The 20,267-nt window shown below is 38.4% G+C and overlaps 1 protein-coding gene across 1 annotated transcript in view; it reads left to right on the top strand.

Moving 5' to 3' along the window:
* Positions 1-20,267, top strand: part of NECAB1 (N-terminal EF-hand calcium binding protein 1) — a 51,553-nt gene that overhangs the window by 23,459 nt on the left and 7,827 nt on the right. The window contains 6 exon segments of the mRNA XM_086883170.1: positions 733-758; positions 3,094-3,191; positions 15,272-15,349; positions 15,351-15,445; positions 15,843-16,044; positions 20,149-20,202. Coding sequence (XP_086739296.1) covers positions 733-758; positions 3,094-3,191; positions 15,272-15,349; positions 15,351-15,445; positions 15,843-16,044; positions 20,149-20,202 — 553 coding nt within the window.

The raw sequence follows: 20,267 nt of genomic DNA, 5'->3' as shown, positions 1-20,267 counted from the left end.
AAGATGAAATCTGCTTCAAGCAAACAGGTTTGAATTGAAAAAAATACTTCCCTGTATTTATGCATTTATACAGTGTTGGCATGGGAATATGGCAGTACATCTATACTTTTCCCCTCACTAATTTTGCCAGAGTTAGTGGTGGTGAAATGGCCAGAAAGTCTTAGGAGTTGTGTGCTCATTGGCTATGTCTGGTGTTATCCTCCTCCTGTACACTCTGTACACACAGAACACTCTTGCACAGCAAGGATTGCAAACTGGAGAAAGTTACTGGGTGTTTTCTTCTTTAGCATGGAAGGCTCTTTGAGCCTCTTTGAGCTGTCAGCATGACAGCCACAGAAGAGGAGTATTGGCAGAAAGGTGGAGAAAAAAACCCCAAACCAGCCATTTCTGATGTTTAGATGGATTCCTGCCAGAACTGAAGCCAAATGTGTAGGGCCTGGGGAGCAGCAACTGCATCATGATGGACAAAGGCTGGGTTTCAGAGTGAGTTTGCAGTGAGCAGGAAGGTGCCAGTGGGAACGTGCTCAGGAAGGGAGGCTGCACCTGCAACCAGCTTCAGAAAGGCAGCACAGCAAGGCCAGCAAGAGCCAGGCACCTGCACCTCCTGCTGCAGACCAAGCAGGGGGACTTCATATCCCTTTCAGGCTAATATTTGAGTTGCACTATTTGCCAATACAACAAAAACAAAAACATTACTAACCTCACTAACCATTTATACTCTTATCTTTCCAGCAATCTTGACACAGAAGAGCTCTGTGGTAAATTCTTTTTTGGGTAAGAGCATAATCTACGCCTGCAGCAGCCCTGTGCAAACAAACATGCAATGTGGTTTGGGTTTTTTTTCTGTTTAATCTTTGTAGCTCAAACAGAAAATAATTTCCACTCAGAGAACTCCTGAGAAAATGCAGATGGTTTATAATCTTTTCAGACTCTGTTATCCCCTATGTGCAGAATTTACTTTGAAAATATTTTTCCTAATCAGTATTTCACACTCTCTGAGATTCAAGATCTGTTCTGACATAGATAGATAGATAGATAGATAGATAGATAGATAGATAGACAGACAGATGGATGATAGATGACTTGCATTTTATTTCTCTTTAGTGTGAGATACTTTTTCTAGTTAGTTTCTCAATTTAATGCTTCTCATATACCCCACTAAAAGAAAATTCATTACTTTCCTCCTACTTGAGCCAGGGAGAACAGTAAGTTTGACAAGTTTGATGATCCTTTGTCACAATAAAACTCCTGCAAGGCCTAGATTTTGGCCCAATTACCCATTTCTGTACCTCATTCTGAGCTGTGAGTCATTCCCCCAGCACCCTGTTTGCTCTCCAGCTTATTTTACAGCACCTGATTTAGGAATGCTTCTTGCAGCAGAAAACAATTTACAAATATTTTTGCAGGTTTCCCCACAAAGTGTCAGAAAAAAAATCACACTTGTCAACACCAGTCAATTTCTGAGTGAAACATGGCAGCCTGATAAGTTTTCCAATGGTCAACAATGTTGAAGACCTTTAAAAGCTGAACATACTGTCAAATTGAATACCAGCTTGTTTACTCACCCACAGGGTGACATGGCCAAGAATCCACCAAAAAACACCTCACCCTGTGGCTTATAAATAGATGACAAGAGGCTCATCTGAAGTGAGCTGGGCTGTGACAACTTCTGCTGGCCAAAACTGTGTAAACCTGGCTAAGGAAGAGAGGTGGTTTTGTAAATCCCCCAAGGGATTTACTGCAGTTGATGTTGCACTGGAGGTGCACAGGCTTGCTGGCTGGGGGGTGTCAGTCCAGCACTGGCTCTGTTTATTGTCTGTTTTAATTAAATACAGGCTGCTTCAAATGCCTTTTAAACCTTTCAAATGTTGCTGCTATGAATCTGGTGCTGAATTTACTCAATCCATATTTAAGCTTGTGAGATACAGCTCTTTCTGAGTAATATCAGTTCATATCAGAAATGAAGCTAAAAAACATCCAGCGTATTAATTAATAATATGTTTTCATTCTAAATAATTTCTTTCATCCTCTCAGCAGTACCAGGTCATATCACAGTCTTCCTGGCAACTTCTATTTTCATGATTCAGCTGAGAAGCTCATGCTGACCTCTTAAAAGCTCCAAAGAGTTGCTATTTATTATTTCAAAAAGCTTCCATCTAATCTTCTTCTTCCCGCCTGCCATTTAGATGCTGATTTTTGTGCTCTTCCAGGTAATGTCTAAATGCCTTGTCTAACACCATCTCTAAGCTTTAACAAAATTCTATTTATTTATTTTTTTTTCACACTGCTTCCTTCCTGTGCTTCCCTCTTTTGTATTTCACCACATCAACAAAATGGGAACTGGGGTCATGATTTCCCATCTTTGCTTCCTCCTCTTGCTGTAATCCCTCTGATTTTACATCAGCTCTTTCTGTTAAGAAATCTTTTCCTTTGAGACACCCTGAAATTTGCTATTTCCATGATTATCATTAAAAACAATTTTGCATACATCATATTTGTTGAAAATACCTCAGCACCCGGGACTAGAAGTCCCAACTCATGGTCTCTTCATGTCACAGAGAAACAACCTCTCTCAACCAAACCTGGCTCATAACAGCCCCACTTGATATTATCTCCTCTAAGGGCTTTACCAGAATTACTCATTTTTGTATCAATATATTCAATTGTATCAATATATTCAATACCACATACATATGAAAACTTCATTTTCTGCTAGTAATTGAAGACTAAACTAGACGAAAATTAGACTACAATTTCAGTTTACAGAGAAGATATAGATATTTTGGAAATAAGTTTGCTTCAGCTGTCAAATTGATATTTACATTTTTTGTGAATTTGGTAACACATTTATGGAAAGAAAATGTTTTGAGATACTGATTTAGATATTTTAAGTACACCAGGAATGATTTTGCAGAGGAAAAGTACAAAATTTAAAACCAAAATTATTCTTTTCATTGTAATTCCTTTCATTTTGTATTTAGATATTCAATAATGCCATAACTGAATTCAGACTTGATAAAACTGATATTTAACAAAATATTGGTTTTCAAGCCATTTGTAGGCCATTTGATGGGGGATTTTTTCTTCTTTCAGATTATTTTTCAAAGCATTTAGAAGAATATGAAAATGTTCTCTCTGTCTTGGAAGACTTAAACATAACCATACTGAAGGCAATGGACAAAACAAAGAAAGTAAGTAAAAATTGTGAAATTTTCTTTACATTGTATATTTTGTTTGTTTGGAGTATTTTTGGTAGTTTTCTTATCTGAGTTTACTAGTTCATATTTAAGTTCTTCCAAATATACATGTTTGTAGCAAAATCCAGTCAGAAAAGGTTTGTCAAAATGGTTGTATATGAAATCTTTAAAGTCTTGTCTGCAAAGTATTGCAGTTTGGATATGTGATTCACAGAGACAAATTTGTCTCAGTGAATGGTCTGAAGGATGTTCTTTGCATTGTTGTACGAAGAGGGTTCTATGTCCTCTGCCAAACGTGGGTAAGTATCAGCAGCAGCATTTGGAAACAGACCAAATCTGAAAAATTAACGTGGTGGGTTGAGCAAAACCTCCTGGCCAAGAGCAAGATTTCATTTCCATTTGGGGCACTTTAAACAAAAGCAGTGGTCACAGAGCCTGCCAAGAGGAGGTGTCAGGGCTGTTTCCCACCAGCACAGCAAGGGGACCTTTACCCTGGAGGGAGGAGAGGTTTCTCAGGGGAGGAAGGTTGGTTTCTCCACACGCACATCTCACTGGGAATGTGGCTGTGCTGCAGGACACGCCAGGCAGCCAATCCACCTGGCACTCAATTCATTACAGCACTGCTCCCATGCTCAGACCACATCCCAGCTCTATGCCTGACCAAAAGTGCCTCGATACGTTGGGTGATTCACTCCTCCTCCCTGGCTGAACGCTTAAATATCCTGTGCAAGGTGGAACAGCTTCAAAAGGTGAGGGAAAGAACAAAACAGGGAAGTGAACTCAGATCCTCCAAACCCAGCCACAGATCCACACCAAGTTAGTCATCAAAACCAGAAATTTCAGCAAAAATTTTTCAGTGAGACCCCATGGGGTCAAAAAACCCTGGGATGTTTTTCTTTTTCAGTCAATCAGTGGAGAGATCAATGTGAGGAAAGCTGTGCTTCTTCAGTGAAGCTGCTATCTTTGGTATTTGGGTGTTTGCAGGAGTAAAGTACTCATACATTTTACATAACCTGCCAAAATAAAAACCCAAAAGTGTAGCTTGTTTGTAATTATGTAGATTATTTACAGCCTGAACCAGGAAGCTGAAAATCTCTTCATTCATGCTGTGCATCTTCCACTCCGAATGAAGTGAATGGGCACTGACTCACTGTCTTGTTGAGCTGGATATTAAAAAGCAACAGATTGCACATTTTTTTAAAAATACCCATGTGTATAAAATACTGCTGCTGAAGGGCAGGACGTCTTCTCACAACAACTTGAAGTAAATAAGACAGTATTTAAAAATTACTTCAGAAGTTAATTACAAGGAGAAGTCCCAGCAAAGTAATGAGATTATAAAATGTATGTGCTGGCCTGACTAGAAATATGGACAAGAAAATCTGCAATATTAATAAGTGTTTCATTTGTCTATTTGAAGAACCCATCTAAAATATAATCAAATCACAATTTCTTTGAATTTTATTTTCTTAACTGAAGATTCAAGCCTAATGGGTTTTCCATCTTTCAGGAATCCTTCAGCTGACTATTTGTTAGAGATGGCAGAAATAGAGCAAGGCTAATACTGGAAAAGCACTTTAAATTCCATTTAATAGAAACTGTGTGTGAACATGGTCAAACAAAAAAGGTGGTTTTTGAACAAAAAATATTCTAAAGTAGAGCTTTCTGCCGAGGATATGCTCAGCCACTACAGCTTTGTATGGAAATTAAATTTTCATTTCAAAATTTGGATTGTTTTCAACAAGAACTTAGTTCTCAGGAAACAGATATGTTATGCAATCTCATTACCTGATAAATACCTGGAGTGCAAATATTAAAATTCTTAAATAATTCAAGTTTTATTGAAGTTTGTGGTCTAAAATCTGCACTACAGCCATCTAAAATCAGAGCTGGAGGTGCAGCAAAGGTTAATTAGCACACTGAGATAGCATAGTGGGTGATGTCCAAGATGTGAGGCAGCTCATAGCTCAAGCTGATTCTTGCTCATGCAAACATATGTTCAGAAATGGTTGGTCTGGTTTTAAATGGCCATTGACATGCATCCCAGGCAAGACCTGGGTTTCCTCTCCTAGTGCAGCATCAAACTTTGTCACCATTCTGCCACTGCAGCCATTGAGTCCCTTGAACAGCCACTGAGTAGTAAATTTATTATTGTCTTCTAAGTGATGCCCTAGTTGGAAAATTCATATATAGAAAAGAAGTCTGGAATTGAAGACCTACACTGCAAGACCCACCAGTACAAGGTGTATCTACAGTGGCTGAGTCAGTTTCCAATGACTCAGACTAAACTTCCAAGGACTAACTTGTCCTATTAAAAAAAAAAAAAAGAGTAAAGACTGAGGAGATTGAATCTGAACTCTACCCTGCAAAGCATGGAACTGATTACAGTCCTAGCCCTCAGAGTTGCCTCGAGCTTTCCATCCCCTCTGACTTTGTGGATTAAAGAAAACTCAGCACTTCTAACCATCAGTCTCCGCTAAACTTCTCCAGAGTGTGTTCCACTTCAGGTGGAGAGCTCATTCATTCTTAAATATTTAGTGGGGAAAGGAGCAACTTGGTACTTTTATTGATTTTAGAATCAGACAAAAAAAACACCTCTTAGTCTTTCCTATAGAAAATCCCTATCAGATAAAGTTGCCCATATCCAGTAAGTACTTTGCACAAGAGGCAGCTGCAGAATTGAAGCCCTAGAAAAACTCTTCAAGATCAACAAAATTGTCCCCATTGCTCCAAATGATTTCCATGTCTAAGTATTTTTCCCCACAGATTAGCAGGAGCCTTGCTCCTGCAAGGCAGTTTCAGCATGATTTCTGTGTATTTTATTGCCCTCTGTAGCTTGAAGAGCTGTCAGCACAGCTTTCTTGAACTGAGTTTTCTCCAGCCTTCCAGTCCTCTGCTATCTGAAAGTGAAACCATCATCATGTCTGGCAGAAAACATTCCAGTGTGCAGTTCAAGAAGCTTTGACTTCCTTTCACTGTTCTGGGGCCAGATTCCTCCTGCCAACCACACCAAACAGTGCCTGGGAAGACAGGAAGCCCTTGAGGGTGTAGGAACCTTTCATGCTCCATTGCTTGATGGAAGGGTGATAAGCTAAAAATGCAGAGAAATCAATTTCTCCATGAACATATTTCAGCAGGGAAAAGACTGAGTTGCATTTACAAGCAATATACTTCAATACAAACCCCATCTAACCAGAAGATGGTTGGGGAGCTACAGTCTCTCTGTTTTAGTACTGTTTTCCCTGTGTTTTATCCTTTCAGCAGGAAGGAAAAACATCTGAGGAGTTTTAGAGGGATTTGTGGCATTTGATATTGGATCATTTCTCTCCTTAGGATGGAGAGTCTGGATGAGTTGCTTATGCTGGAGTAGTGAGGACAGGTTAATCTTTGGTGTTCCTTTGTTTTCTTGCTCCTGCCAAGTTGATGTTTTCCAGATCAAAGTACTACCTGGATAGTTCTGTTTATTGCATTTCTTCATCTTACATACAGGAAGCATTAAAAGTTAAAAACTCAGAAAAACTTTACAAATGCATTCTTTAGGCCTTTTTCTCCTGACATCTTTTATAAAGCACATTTAGTTAAAATACTTAATCTTTTTTATTACCCACGTGAACATAACACTTCCAGCAAGCTGCATTTTTATTACATTCTCTAGCTTGCAGTCACAAATAAATATAATTAAGAAACATTTTGCAACCCACAGTTCTGAAAATAAAATCTGTCACTGAGTAATGATGTAGATAGATAAAAATAGACCATTTGCTTAAAGTGCTTGACATCTCAGTTCGATTGATTCGTGAATATTAAAAATCAGAAACTTAGATATTAAAGAACATGTCTTCCCTAAATTACCAAGCTGTAAGATTGTTGCTCTTTGTCAGCTATTTGGTAAGAACAAGATTTTGCTCTATAATTTTTATTTCTGGTATTGCTATAGTTTATTGCAAATGTAACTTTCTGCTGGTGGAGAGCTATTTTGTACCCAATAAAGGTAGCAAAGGCCCATGTAATCACTGAAAATCTAATTTCCATATGAAATTAAATTGACAATATAAAAATATTTAGGGGTTTAAACAGTTATCTAAAAAGTTATTTTTATCTTAAAGGTTATCTAAAGTTATTTTAGAAGATCTGGGATATTCAGGGATGTCCAAGATGTCTCCACAGGTCTGACAAATAGCACAAAGGACCTCTAGGAGACCCAGGGGCAGGATGAGACCTCCTCCTGGGGCAGCAGCTGGACACCAGGTGGGTCTTTGTAGGGCACCAACTCCAGTTTTAGATACTTGAATAGCACCGAGACCTTTGAAGGGTTTTTACCCCAGAGGAGCCATCTCTCAGAGGAAGAGCTGGTGATGCTTACCCTGATCCTACAGTATCTTTTATCAGTCCTTGCATCCATTTGAAGTTCACTTTTTCATTGGCTGAAGAGCACGCCCCTCTCTGCCTGACTCCTGCCTTCAGTTTGTGTTGGTGAAGTCTAACCACGGAGGGCTGGTGGCCAAGTGACTGTGCCAGGGGGATCTCAGGATGGCACACACTCCCTGCTCCACCATTTCAGTGCCTCTTGGCTTGAGCCTCACCTGCTGGTCTGCTGTGGCACTGACAATGGTCTTGACACAGAGAATGTCAGCTCTTAACTTACTGGAGCTGGGGCTGAGGCTGTTGGCACTGGCACAATGGTAAAGTGGTGGGAACTGGGAATCACTGAGTGTGGCAGAGCTGCTTCCTCAGGACAGCAACACCACTGACCACGTAGTTGTTTCTTTTCCTTGCAAGTGCAGGGTTTGTTTAGCACTCACACTCACTCAGCCTGGGACCTACCTCAAAAGTGACTTAAGACCATCACAGCTTTTGTAAATGTGATCCAGCCTCCAGCAACAATAAGCTTCATATCCGAGCTGCTACTTAGATTATATTGGTTATATTTATTACTTTCAAAAAGGTAATTAAATTTCATTTAATTTCAAAAGGAAACAGTGCTATAGGTTCTAAGAAAAAAAAACAAAACAAAACACCTGAAACTGTTTTTTTTACAGGTTTTTTTTTTACAGTTAGCACTGCTAATAAAGGTGAAACTTTGATCCAGTGAGTAAGAGTGTACTTTGACCTGATATAACTTTTAATCTCAAGTGTAAATCCAATGTCTACAACGCAACAGCAATCTCCTGGATAGACTTGGGCAGGATTTTTGAACAGCCAATGGAAAACACTTCTTTCTTCCACAGATTAAAGCCAGAAGGTGCTTTGGCTACAGCAGTTAATGCACACTTTTTCAAAGTGATGACCTCTGAGTGCACACTGCTCCTGTAATTACTGTGGTACAGCTCTTTTGGAGACAAAAGCACAGCAGGCTTGCATGGAAAGGAATGGCAGACAGCACGGGAAAAGACAGATGGGACACTACAAATTTTCACCTTTTCAGAACTCTGTAAAAGTCTTGATTCTTTGCTTTGGAGGGATTTTCTTCCCTCCTTTACATCTCTTTTATGAAAGATACCTAACAATCTATCTGTGATAGCAAGGGACCTAGGCTAGGTGAACTAGCAAAATGCATTTGAGCAGCAGTGATCAAAACTGGTTTATTTGAGACTGGTTTTCATGCAGCATTTACATAGGCAAGACACAAGCATTACTTTTAGGATGAAAACAAGACAATTCTTCAGTGGAGCTACAAAGTTCTCAAATAGCCTCCCAAGTCTTTTTTTGGGGGAAAAAAACCCTAACATCTTTTCACATGTTGCTTGCAAAAACATAGAAAGGGGAGTGTGTGGTGTGCAACAGCAAGGTGCTGGATCAACACAGCAAGTCTAATTATCTGCTTCTATGAAATCATTCATTTTTCTGCTTTGCTCAAAAACCCCAAAGCAAATTCAGTGTAGCCTTATTATTACTTGAATAATCTAAAAATAGGGGCTAGTAAAATAAAAGATTATAGGAGCTGAGAGAGTAACAGGGCTTGAAATTTAGTGATGGTGCATTTATGGTAATTATTTAAATCACTGCAATCTTGAGGGTTGATAGTCATTATAAACCAGAATACCTAGATTTTTCTTACTTGCATATTTGACTAATAGTAACAGTAGCATTTATGTAAATTTTAGCTCAAAACAAATTATCTGGGAATAAAGTTAGATAAGCCTTTGTTGGCAATGGTATTCCACAACTAACATTCTGTTTGAGCAAAAATAAAGTTTTAAATTGCTTTTTTGTTCTCACAAAAACTGTGTTAAATTGGCTAGCAGCCATTTTTCCATGAGGTTAGAATTTATTAACATTTTTCACAGAATCTAGTCTTGTTCTTTTGTAATTGCACTTTTTACAAATGCACCTTTCACAGAATTAATGCAATGAACAGCTGCTGCACAAGAATAACAAGTACTGCTCAGTTTATCCTGAGTATTAATTTTCATGCACTGACTTGGAAAACAGTTCATTTGTTCCTTTAGATTTATAGCTATTTTTTTTTATGTCAATCAAAAAATCATAGAATCTTTAAGGCTTAGACTCATTCAAATTGGAAAAAAATCTTTAAATTCATCAAGTCCAACCATTAACCTCCTGACACTGCCAAATCCACCACTCAGCCATGTCCTCAAGTGACACATCTACACATCTTTTAAATACCTCCAAAGATGATGACTCCACCACTTCCTTGAGAAGCCTGCCCCAGTCAATAGCTGAACTGCCTGTCTCACAACTGAAGAGAGGAACACTGGTGATAATGCTAAATATATCACCAGTTCCAAGCTGCTGCAAGGCAGAAAGGACCCCATGAAGAAATGCTATTTTTATCCGGGAACATTATTAAATTAACACTTTGGAATTTTTATTTTTGTTTAATTTTAAAATTGTGACTCTTAGTGCAAGTCAAATCAAAGTAAGATAAATTGAAAAAGCTGCAAGCAATTAATTTGGAGGAGTCATGCAAGGATATTCCAGAGATTCAGAGATTCTTCTTCTAGCTCCTTATCAGAATAATGAAAACTCTTGGGAACTTCTTTGATCTTTTCTTGTGGAAGTTTTATACCTACTGGGTCAGAAAGACACAATGCTAAAATTTTTGCCAGTAGCAGAGAAGATGTGTTTAGTCAGAAATAAAGATAAAACGAAAACCCCCTTAATTTAATATTCATACCTCTAAATAGAAATTACTTCACAGCAGAAAAATAAACACTGAGCTAGCCATTCTCCTCTTGATAACTATCAGAACCTCCAGTGGCTTTGATGTTTTCTATGTATTGTTGCAAACCTCTCCCTGGAGGAAAGGCATTACACATTTCCCTGCTACCTGCTAATATCAAACACAGCCAAAACAGTTCCTTGTCTCTAAGCTATGTGATGCACCTAACAGCACTTAAATAGGAGCTACTTTTTATCCATGCATGGATTTTGTGCATGCTATTATTGCAACGACAATTGCTCCTTCAGTAATCCCAGTACAGGAGAGTGATAGACTGTTCTGAGAGATGCTATTACAAATGTGTGACAATCTTCTTTCTAAACAGCCATGACTGCCTATTTTATTTCATTGCTGGTATGTTATCACTGCAGATGGTTTGTAGAAATTGTCACTGCTCCAATTCTCTATGTAGAATTTAAACACATAATTTATTCTAAATACAGTACTTGGGTAAACTTGTAAAACTTGTGCCATATTCAAAGTTGAATCTAATAATTGGGCACATCCTGCCTTTGATCACTTTTACCGTGAGGATGCTGTAAAGGTTACATTTGTGTGACATCAATACATTGAGAATCTCTCAGTATGGCTTCTGGTGAAATTATGATTTTATTCTGATGTTGTTTTGATTTTTTCCTGCAGTCTGAAGAATTAGATCTTAGGGATTTAATTTTAGTGAAGTTATTCTGACTAATTATATATCTTCAGTTTAAAGTTGTAACCCAAGGCATTGTCCCTCTTATTTGGGATCTAAACATACAGGGCAGGAGACATTCCATAATAAAGGGAAATTTAAATAAATTATTCCTTACTGAGTTCTACTCAGTGATAACTGCTTTTCAGTTGACTTGAGGGTATTTTCTGTAAATATAAGCATAAATATTTTTGTGAAATTATGTTTAATATGACATATAGATAGGAAACAGAATATTTGCTAAGTAATATATTAGTAAGAAGTGTCCCACTCCTTCTCCATCTCAAGATGCTGCTCTTCTGATAAATGGAACAGCACAGTCGAGTCACCCAGGGGAGGGGGCTGAGGCTGGCACCAGAGACTGAGAGGATCAAGAGTTGTTGAACCTTGGTAGCCCTGAGATGGGGACTAGGAGATTCCTAAACCCTGCCTCCTCTGCCTTTATAAAAGGAGGACATCTTCTGCACTTTTAAAGATAGCTTTTAGACACTTTTAAAGACCACAGTGACCTTTTCCACAGCAAAATCACTAATTATGTACATTTTCAGTTGCATTAAAGAAAACACAAATCTTTGCTGCTCACAAAGGTCACAGTTTCCTCTTGATGAGGAAGATGTGGAAAATTACCCTCATTCATTCACACTCAGTAAAACTAACAAGCAGAACAATATGTTAACACAGACTTTTTTCATCTGGACTGCCCAGCCTGTGGTGCAGTGTAATGTGTATGCTAATGAGCAGCAACTTACAGCTAATGACATTCAAGAAATGGGCCATTTTTCTAGTTTATGTACAGACACCACCCTTGGGTCCCTTTACTGATTGGTGGCATGATGCACTGGCAATACAAATGCTGGGCATGCCACTCAAGCTGATTCTACCATAATATAAATGTAATAAATAGTATAATAAATAAATAATATCAAATAAGTAAATAAATAAATAATGTTTATTTTTTATTAATTTAACAACATTATATAATAATATCCAATAATTTAAAATTATATAATAATTTAAATTAAGATATAATAATATATTATAATAATACAATATTAAAAATAAAATTAAAGTTAAAATTATTTTTATTCATTTAATTACTTAATAATATATTTTTTAAAATGGATACAAAAAAGTTGCACCAGTGTGCTTTTAGTAAAATACAAGATAAGGTACTTTTCCTCAGTGCTGAGAGCTGGGCTTGAGGTTTAAATTGAATTGTAATGGACAATTTTTTTTTCCTCCATGACTTAAATTACAATTATTCAGATCATTTACATATGCTGAATACCTTCTTCTGTGATCTCTGAAGAACTCTAGGAAGACAGGTAGTAGTTATTTTCCACTGTCCAACAATCCTGTGAGCTCAAATTTTCTTGACTCAGCAATTCTTTAAAGAAAACAGTAAATTATTTGTAATTATTTGCTCAATTATGTGCATTAAGAGAGTTAAGTAATTCCACATAGAATACTTGTAAGCACTAATATTTGGGTTAAATATACATAAGGAACCAAACTTTGATAGTTCTAGACTGCCACAAATTATGTTAGCATCCTGCCTACCTTTCCCATCTTTATGAGAATAGCCCTGTAAGTCTGATAAGGGAACTCTAAGACATATCCAAAGCTCACAAGGTCCTCTTCCATAGGGAAGCCTTCAAATATAGAAATTATGGGACAGGTATATAAAGAAAAAAAAAGTCTAAATCCCAGTGCAATGCAAAAACTAGTAGTACTTCTAATGAAAAAAAAAAAAAACTTATTAACTTTCAGATGCAGGAAAACTTTTTTAGGGTTTTTTTTTTTTTCTGAAGGAGCTAGAAAGCAGTAGCCTCAGACAGCAGCAGGTATTACACAGCTAATGTTTATATGATAAAATAACCTATCTGTGAGAGCCCACCTGAACAGTTTACAAATTGAAACAATACTGATGTACATTTATGTTGTAATTCATAATGATTTACCATGAGTGTCAGCAGGAAGCAAGGTGGACATATCTGCAACATTTACTTTCTGGATGCCCAGAATTTTACAACACAGTTCAAAAACTTAAAAGAAATGGTCAGTTCTGGGATGATTTGTTCACTTATTTCCAAGAGCAATGACAAAAGCTTAAAAAAAAATTAAAATATAGCTTTGATTTCTACTGAAGGGTTTTAATTATCTGTCCATGTTGAACAGATTCACACATGCTCTTCTAACATGCCAGAGAATCAAAACTTTTGGAAATTAAATGATCTGTCAGGTTCACTGAAGTTTTAAATCAATTACAATGGAGACAGTTTAGAAGAATAATAAAATAACAGCTTTCCTATTGCACAAAAAGATTAAGTAATCATAAGATGGTTGCCATAAACATTATTTATAGACTGGTGTTAGTCCCTCAGGTAGACAGACAATCTCTCTTGAGCATCTATTTTAAAATTGCACCAATGAAAAATTATTTGCTGGAAAGTGACTCACAGCTGATTAATCTGCAGACAGAAGTAAATGTAAAAGACCACAAAGCTTCTGGCTACATAAACAGCTTCTGATGATTCATGGGGGCATTTAACATCACCACTGAGATTCCTGTGGCAGAAGTCTCCCAACAAAAACTAACTTACTAACATATATTGTGAAAAGATTGCACTCATTTGAGAGCAAAATGTTTTTAAAGCTATTATCTGACAATCTTTCATTTAACATTCGAATTTCAAAACACCTTGTATTTGTGTTCTCATTGCAAAGACATATATGGAAATATTCTAAGAGAAGTCTAAAAATCAGAAAGGCATTTCAGCTGTAATTCACATTGGAAAGAACATGGAATACTTTAAAAATATCCACATGCACTACCAAAAATACTCAAATGGGTTCTCAGATAGTGCAGGAGGCAGCACCATTGAAGTGACAGGTCTTCTTTAAAGCTTGGAGGTAGGGCACCATCATCTCTCTTCAGATGTGGTGACTAAAGAAATCTCTTGTTGGGGGTACTTCATATTCTATGAACCTGTTTTAGACAGAATTATTCCCAAAGGTTTTCAAGATCAGCTAAGTGAGCAGACAACAAATTCATTCCAAACTTAAGAGATGTAAATCTATTTTCTATCTCTGCTCCTGATGTGACCTCAACATAGTAAGCAGAGGCTCTAGGGGTCTGTTCTAGCCTCTCTGTTACATTTATTAATGGGAAAAAAAGAAAGAGGGTGTTTATATTATTGTAAAGGTGACCCCTCTCACAAAGCATCACCTACATATTACTGCAGAGCTGCCAATTCACAAAATCACATCATGGGCATGGTTGGAAGGGTGGAACACAGTGGGTTTTTGCAGATCTGGGCTAGCCAGAAATGTCAAATTTGACCCCAGCCATGGAAATATTACTTATTAGGCCAGGGAGAGAACAGGCATAAAAATTGGTTTCTTAAATTATCTACACAAAGAAAAAAACAAAACAAACAAACAAAAAAAAAGCATAAATAATTTTGATACATACAATACATTGGAAATGTCATTATTCAAAGAACCACTACAAATTGCTAAGTATAGGTGAAAACTTTTATAATAACCAAACTCTAGTTTAAATAACATTCAGATGCATTTAATGAAATCGTGAAATATACAGATATATGGTTTCAAAATAATTGAACAAGTTAAAGGTACAAAAACGAGTCAAAGAGTGTTAAATTCAGAAGGCAACCTCCAACCTCTCTTGCACAGTACTTCAACCAAGTGCTAGTGGGATTTTTCAAGGGAGTATCCTAAGCATGTGCCCTGTTCAAAGACTATTCTCATAATCGGTGTCTGAGACAGGCCACTGGGCTTGAGAAACACATTTTCATAAGGGTGTGTCTGAATTAAAACTTTAAATTCAGTTCTGCAGCTGTCAATCTTATTTTGTCTTTTCCACACTTCAGAAGTAATGTGGTGCTGCCATCAGCTGGAGTAAATGATGTAAAGAAAAGGGTCTTTTTGAGTAGAAAATGTGTTGTGTCACTGTGTACTTGGGCCTCTCAGTCTGAGTGGGAGTTGTGTCTACACTTGGAAATTCAGAGGTTTTTTTGTCTGTCAACAAAGGCTGCTTACTTGGTTTACATGTATAAACATGGAAACACCCAACCTGCTTCCCTTCTGTATGGAGCCTGAACCTTCCCTCGTGTATTTCTAACTCAGTGAGCAGAGCCTGACCTTTTGGGGTTTTTTTCATGTAATTCTTAGGACTATCAGGAAGCTTCCAACCTGGAGCAGTTTGTGATTCACTTTCTTTTGAGGGAGACACTGAACCAGCTGCAATGAATCCCTCCAGAGCATCTTGGAGTGTGCCATGGAAACCAGGGAGGAGCAGACCCGGCAGGAGAGGTGAGCAAACCCCTCTTCAGCTGAGGGAAGGGGGTGAGGAGTGAGGTCACTGCAAACCTCCATGACTGCTTTACATTTCACCCAGAAATCTGGTATGGGGAGTAACAGGAGAAATAAGGATACACTTTTTATTCCCTATAAGAACTCACTAATAGGAGTTTTCCTGAAATTGAATGTCCAGATGATCATATGGTGGGCTGCCTGTAAGACAATAATTTTGGTACATGCTGGGCTCTGACAACTTCTTTTTAAATCCAAGGGCAGTTTAATATCAAATGTAGAAACCAAACCACTGCAATATGAAAAGCTCTGAAATTACTAAGATGACTGACTGTATTGTTTGTTTTTCCAGCTTTATGATTTTTTTTTCATGCACAGTGATCTCCATTTTCATTTAGTTTCACCTAAATGAACATTATATTAGTTGCAGCATAATCTTTGAGAAACCAAATAAATTGCAGAGCAATTTATTTTGAAATATAAAATACAGTAATAAACAGTCTACCAGCAGCTTAGTAACATTTCATAAATGTTTATAATTTATATTTTCCAAAGGTTGGATTGAGGAAGATAGCCAATGGGTGATCCAGATAAACAGACTCCAGAAGCTAACTGATAGACTGGAAAAGAAGGTGTGTGGGCTTTTTCACCTGTTTTTTCTTTCACTTTCAGTAAAGAAATCCTTAAAACATAAATATTTTCAGTGCCCCAGCAACATTACCTAAGAGAGCTAACACCCATTAAATGCCTACATTTTTCTTCCACCTTCCTCTTTCCTACTCATGACATTGTTTTTACATGCTTCCTTTTCCTCCTGCCATCACCACAGATTCATAAAGATGTGAAAAAAATGTATTATTTTATGACTGGAGAATGTTAATGTGTTTAGTTATATTTGTTTGGGGGAACATGCTACAACCTTCCCCTTTTAGGATCTGATATTTTCCTCTTCCTCTCCAAGCTTTCCCATGAAAGCTTGACAGAAAGTTTTGTTTCCTCCTTTCCCATCAGAGAATACTCATTTATAAAGATTAAACTGCTTTCCTGGTCAGTACAGTTCAACCAAAATCTGATGCAAATCCTTCTTGGGAGCTGGCTGCAGCAGCCCCCAGAGCCACCTGTGGTTCCCACACCAAAGCAGAGTCCTCCAGGAGTCTGACAAAGAACCCATCTGATCCAGCAACACCAGGGCTTCCCAGTGCTTGTAAAATCCTGAGCTACATCAGTCAGTACAGAAACTATCTGTTCTTGATTATTATTCAGACTTGATTGCTACCCTGGTGTTCAAAAGCTGTTTTATAATCTATGTGTGATGACTTTTTTTTTTTTGGAGAAGAAAGAGCACCAGAGGTTAAGGTTGTAGGTTATTAAGTAAGGTTGTAAATTCCTGAGTTTTTCTCTGCATTAAGTTTCCCTATTGAAGGACAGACAGATAATTTCAGGTAGGCACTAGGGGAGTGGCTGAATTCAGTGGATTTTGAGACCCAGGATGTTTCTTTCTCCTTGTCCACTAGAGGTGAGGTTTTGGGCTGAAGTGCTCTCAGACCCAGGAGTAGCTCCAGTCCCAGTGCAGCCGATCCTGTTCCTACAGGTCAGTGCTCACCAGCAGTGGGACTCTGCCTGTACACCAAAGACATTGGCATGGGTCTCTTCACCAGCACCCACACACAGGCAGCACTCACAGGGTCACGAAATTGCCTGACCCTGTTCTTTCTTTCTAGCTGACTGGGATATTCCCCCATGAATATTATCATCTAGTATTTGTGGTTAGACCCATACTCCTTACCCAGGCACTGGCTCAGACCTTGGGTCATGGCACAAAAATGTCTCCTGTTACTCAACCACTAGTCCAACTTGAGTCCAGTAACAAGTTACATACACAGAAAATAGTTAAGTAAGGATTTAACAAAAAAAACCCCAATAAATGTTGGTGACTTGGCACAGGGCTCAGCAAGAGAAGCATACTGACATTTCTCTGCCATTCCTCCCTCACAAATGAAAAACTGTCCCTGATTACTTTTCTCCCCTTGGTCCCAGTTTGGTATTTCTGTTATCTCTGCCTTGTTACTGATTAGCTGCGTATTGTCACCCCCAGCACTGCTGGCCTTGCTCCTAAAGGAGCCCAGCATTCCCTTTGGTTATCCCTGCAGTCTGACAGACTCTCGCATCACTTCTCCTTAACCAGCCATGAAATTTGGCCATTCCTTGTGGCACTGTCCATGACTTCTGTCAGCTTCTCACCCTGCTCCTTGCCACGCTCCACAGCTCCTCATGGTCTGCTCAGTCCAGTAAGCTCTGGCCAGGGAATACCTGTGAGTCTCTATCCAACCACTTCCCCCTGGAGGTCATTTCTGCAGGGAAAAGGCAGTTACACAGCAGCTGCCGCATTAATGGGGTTTTAGTAGCAACTTGATCTTTTTCTGAATAGATATAAATTGGATTTTGAAATGTCAAAGTCCACTATGAAAGGTAAGTCTGGCTTTATTCCCTGCTCTGCTTTGGAAACAGCAGCTCACAGCTCTGCCACAGTTGCCACATGACTGATTGCCTGATGCCAAAAGAAAACATTTAAAAGAATATTGCTTAAAAAATAAGTAAACCTGGCACACAGCAATAATGCAATGCAAATGTTACATAAAGCAGACAAACATTTTGTGGTAAATGAACTTACAACAAGGATGTTATAAGATGATCAAATGTCCTACAGAAAAATGACAGAGAACCTCAGTCTGAAAAGGAATTGGTGCCAAAAGCAATCAGTGACAGGACATAGACCTCCCATAATTACCTCCTTGTCAATACAAAGCTTGATAAATAAAACATAGCAATTACAAAAGTCTAACAACCTATATCCACCTCTGCCTAACTCTGCATCTGCTTGACTTTGTATCTCACAGCCATGTCAGACTGCGAGAGACATTAAATATCAGCTGCCTTTCAGCAGCTACTAAAACCCCTCTTTTTGACTTTGCCCTGAAACAGATTAGAAAGGATTGCACAACCATGCTAAAAAGCAATTTCAGAAGCCACCACTTCTGAGCTGAGGTGAAGTAGGATTGCAGAAGCATTTTAAAGCCCTAGCTCTGAGCTGCATCATTTTTATTTCTAGGCTGCATGGTATGGGGCTGGCAGGAGCTCTGTTCTGCACTGGGCTACTTGCACTAGGCTCAAGAGCCAAGCCAACCAGCCACGAGCCCTCCTTCCACACAGATGGGGATCATGTGCCAGTGCTCACACACTTGGAGGTCACCCAGTGTGCAGCCACGCTCTGCCTGACAATACAACATTACTGCAGAACTACCAGAGATTAGTTTTAACTCCTAAAGAGGGCTAGCACGCTATCAGTCAGTGTTCCTACTGGAAAACTACCTGATGAAGGGTAGATTCAGTGCTCTCTAAGTCTTCTGCTGTGTTCTGTCAAAGGGGAATTTAATCATCAATCAGTCCTGAAATTTATCTATTTTCACTCAAGTTCTAAATTTACATATACTGGCAAAGAAAACAATTATTTTCTTGCTACATTTAAAGAAACTTTGCACTACTTCCTTGAGTCATTCTTTTCCTCTTTTTCATATGTTTCCTGAGGAAAAAAATGGCAGTGAAAGTGAACTCTCACTTCAGGAATACACATTTTTCACTTGGTCTTTTAATCCAAAGTGTCTGCACTTACAATAAAGCTGTCTGTCTTTCCCTTCACACACACTTTACATGACTTTAACTACACAGCAGTTTCTGAATACTTCAGTCCTGCCTTGCTCTGCCACCTGCTGCTGGTGGAGGTGCTCTGTTCATTTGAATTCTACCTGCACATCTCTTGTTGGCTTTTCAGAGAGTACAGCATCTGTGCTGGCAGAACAGCTGCTACCTGAGCTTAATCAATCCTCCCCCATGCTGGGAGGGGAAGAAAATTTTTCTCTTTGTTGCACAAGAACTGTGTTCAGCGAGAAGTGAAGCACCACTAACAGAGTGTGTTTTGCTCCAGCTGCTTATTGCAAATCAATCTGCAGGGCTTTTTTCAGGCATATGGGTACTTTTCAGAATATCATAATGGCAGTGGGTCAGGAGGTACTGCATGTGCCATGTGCCTGGCAAGTAAAGAATGATTTTGTGTGTGCTACTGGTTGTTGTTTGTGTGAATCACTGATTCCTGAAGTGCACACCCAGTTCATGTACCAGGTGAACTCACAGACACAACTCTTTGCTGCTGCCCAAGCCTGTCCTCACAGCAAGGGCAGCAGTTCAGAAACCTGACTTGGACCATCATGCATATCTCTTTCAATGCTAGAAAACAGCCCCTTGTAACTACAGATTCCCTGCAGGGAAGTTTCTTCTGTGTAAAGTTTTATGATTGCAAAATAGTAGCTGATAGTTCATTTCAAATTACCATTACTGCTCATTTCCACAGCCCATGTGACAATTTCAGAGGATGACTGTCTTTCCTCAGTTAAGTCCAACATACATTTGGGAACAAGCAGATTTGTTAAAATGAAAAAATCACCTGCCAAGCACGATAAATAAAACTTTACAAGACAGCCTAGGCTGGAATTAACCACTGAGTAATGAAAGATCTTGTAAACACTTGTGTTTGACTTAGAACTAATAAAGAAGGGATTTAATTTCTTGAGGTAGAACAGAATCTAGTTATTCAAATACTTTGTTAAAAAATGTAAGAGCAGAACACAGCTGTAGTATTGACTCTTCTTACAATTCCTATCTTATTTTCAATTGTCTCAAAGGACCTAAAGCTTCAGCCATTTGAAGAGGAAGTTTTGGAAGAAAATGAAAAATCTGTAAGTACTGTTCGAGATAATGATTTTGACATTTTATTTTAAACACCAGGCATTGAGACCACACC

Source organism: Cyanistes caeruleus, chromosome 1 (assembly GCF_971803275.1).
Source record: "Cyanistes caeruleus chromosome 1, bCyaCae1.hap1.1, whole genome shotgun sequence".
Classification (NCBI taxonomy): domain Eukaryota; kingdom Metazoa; phylum Chordata; class Aves; order Passeriformes; family Paridae; genus Cyanistes; species Cyanistes caeruleus.
The sequence above is the reverse complement of the archived record's forward strand: the minus strand, read 5'-3'. Positions and strand labels throughout refer to the sequence as shown.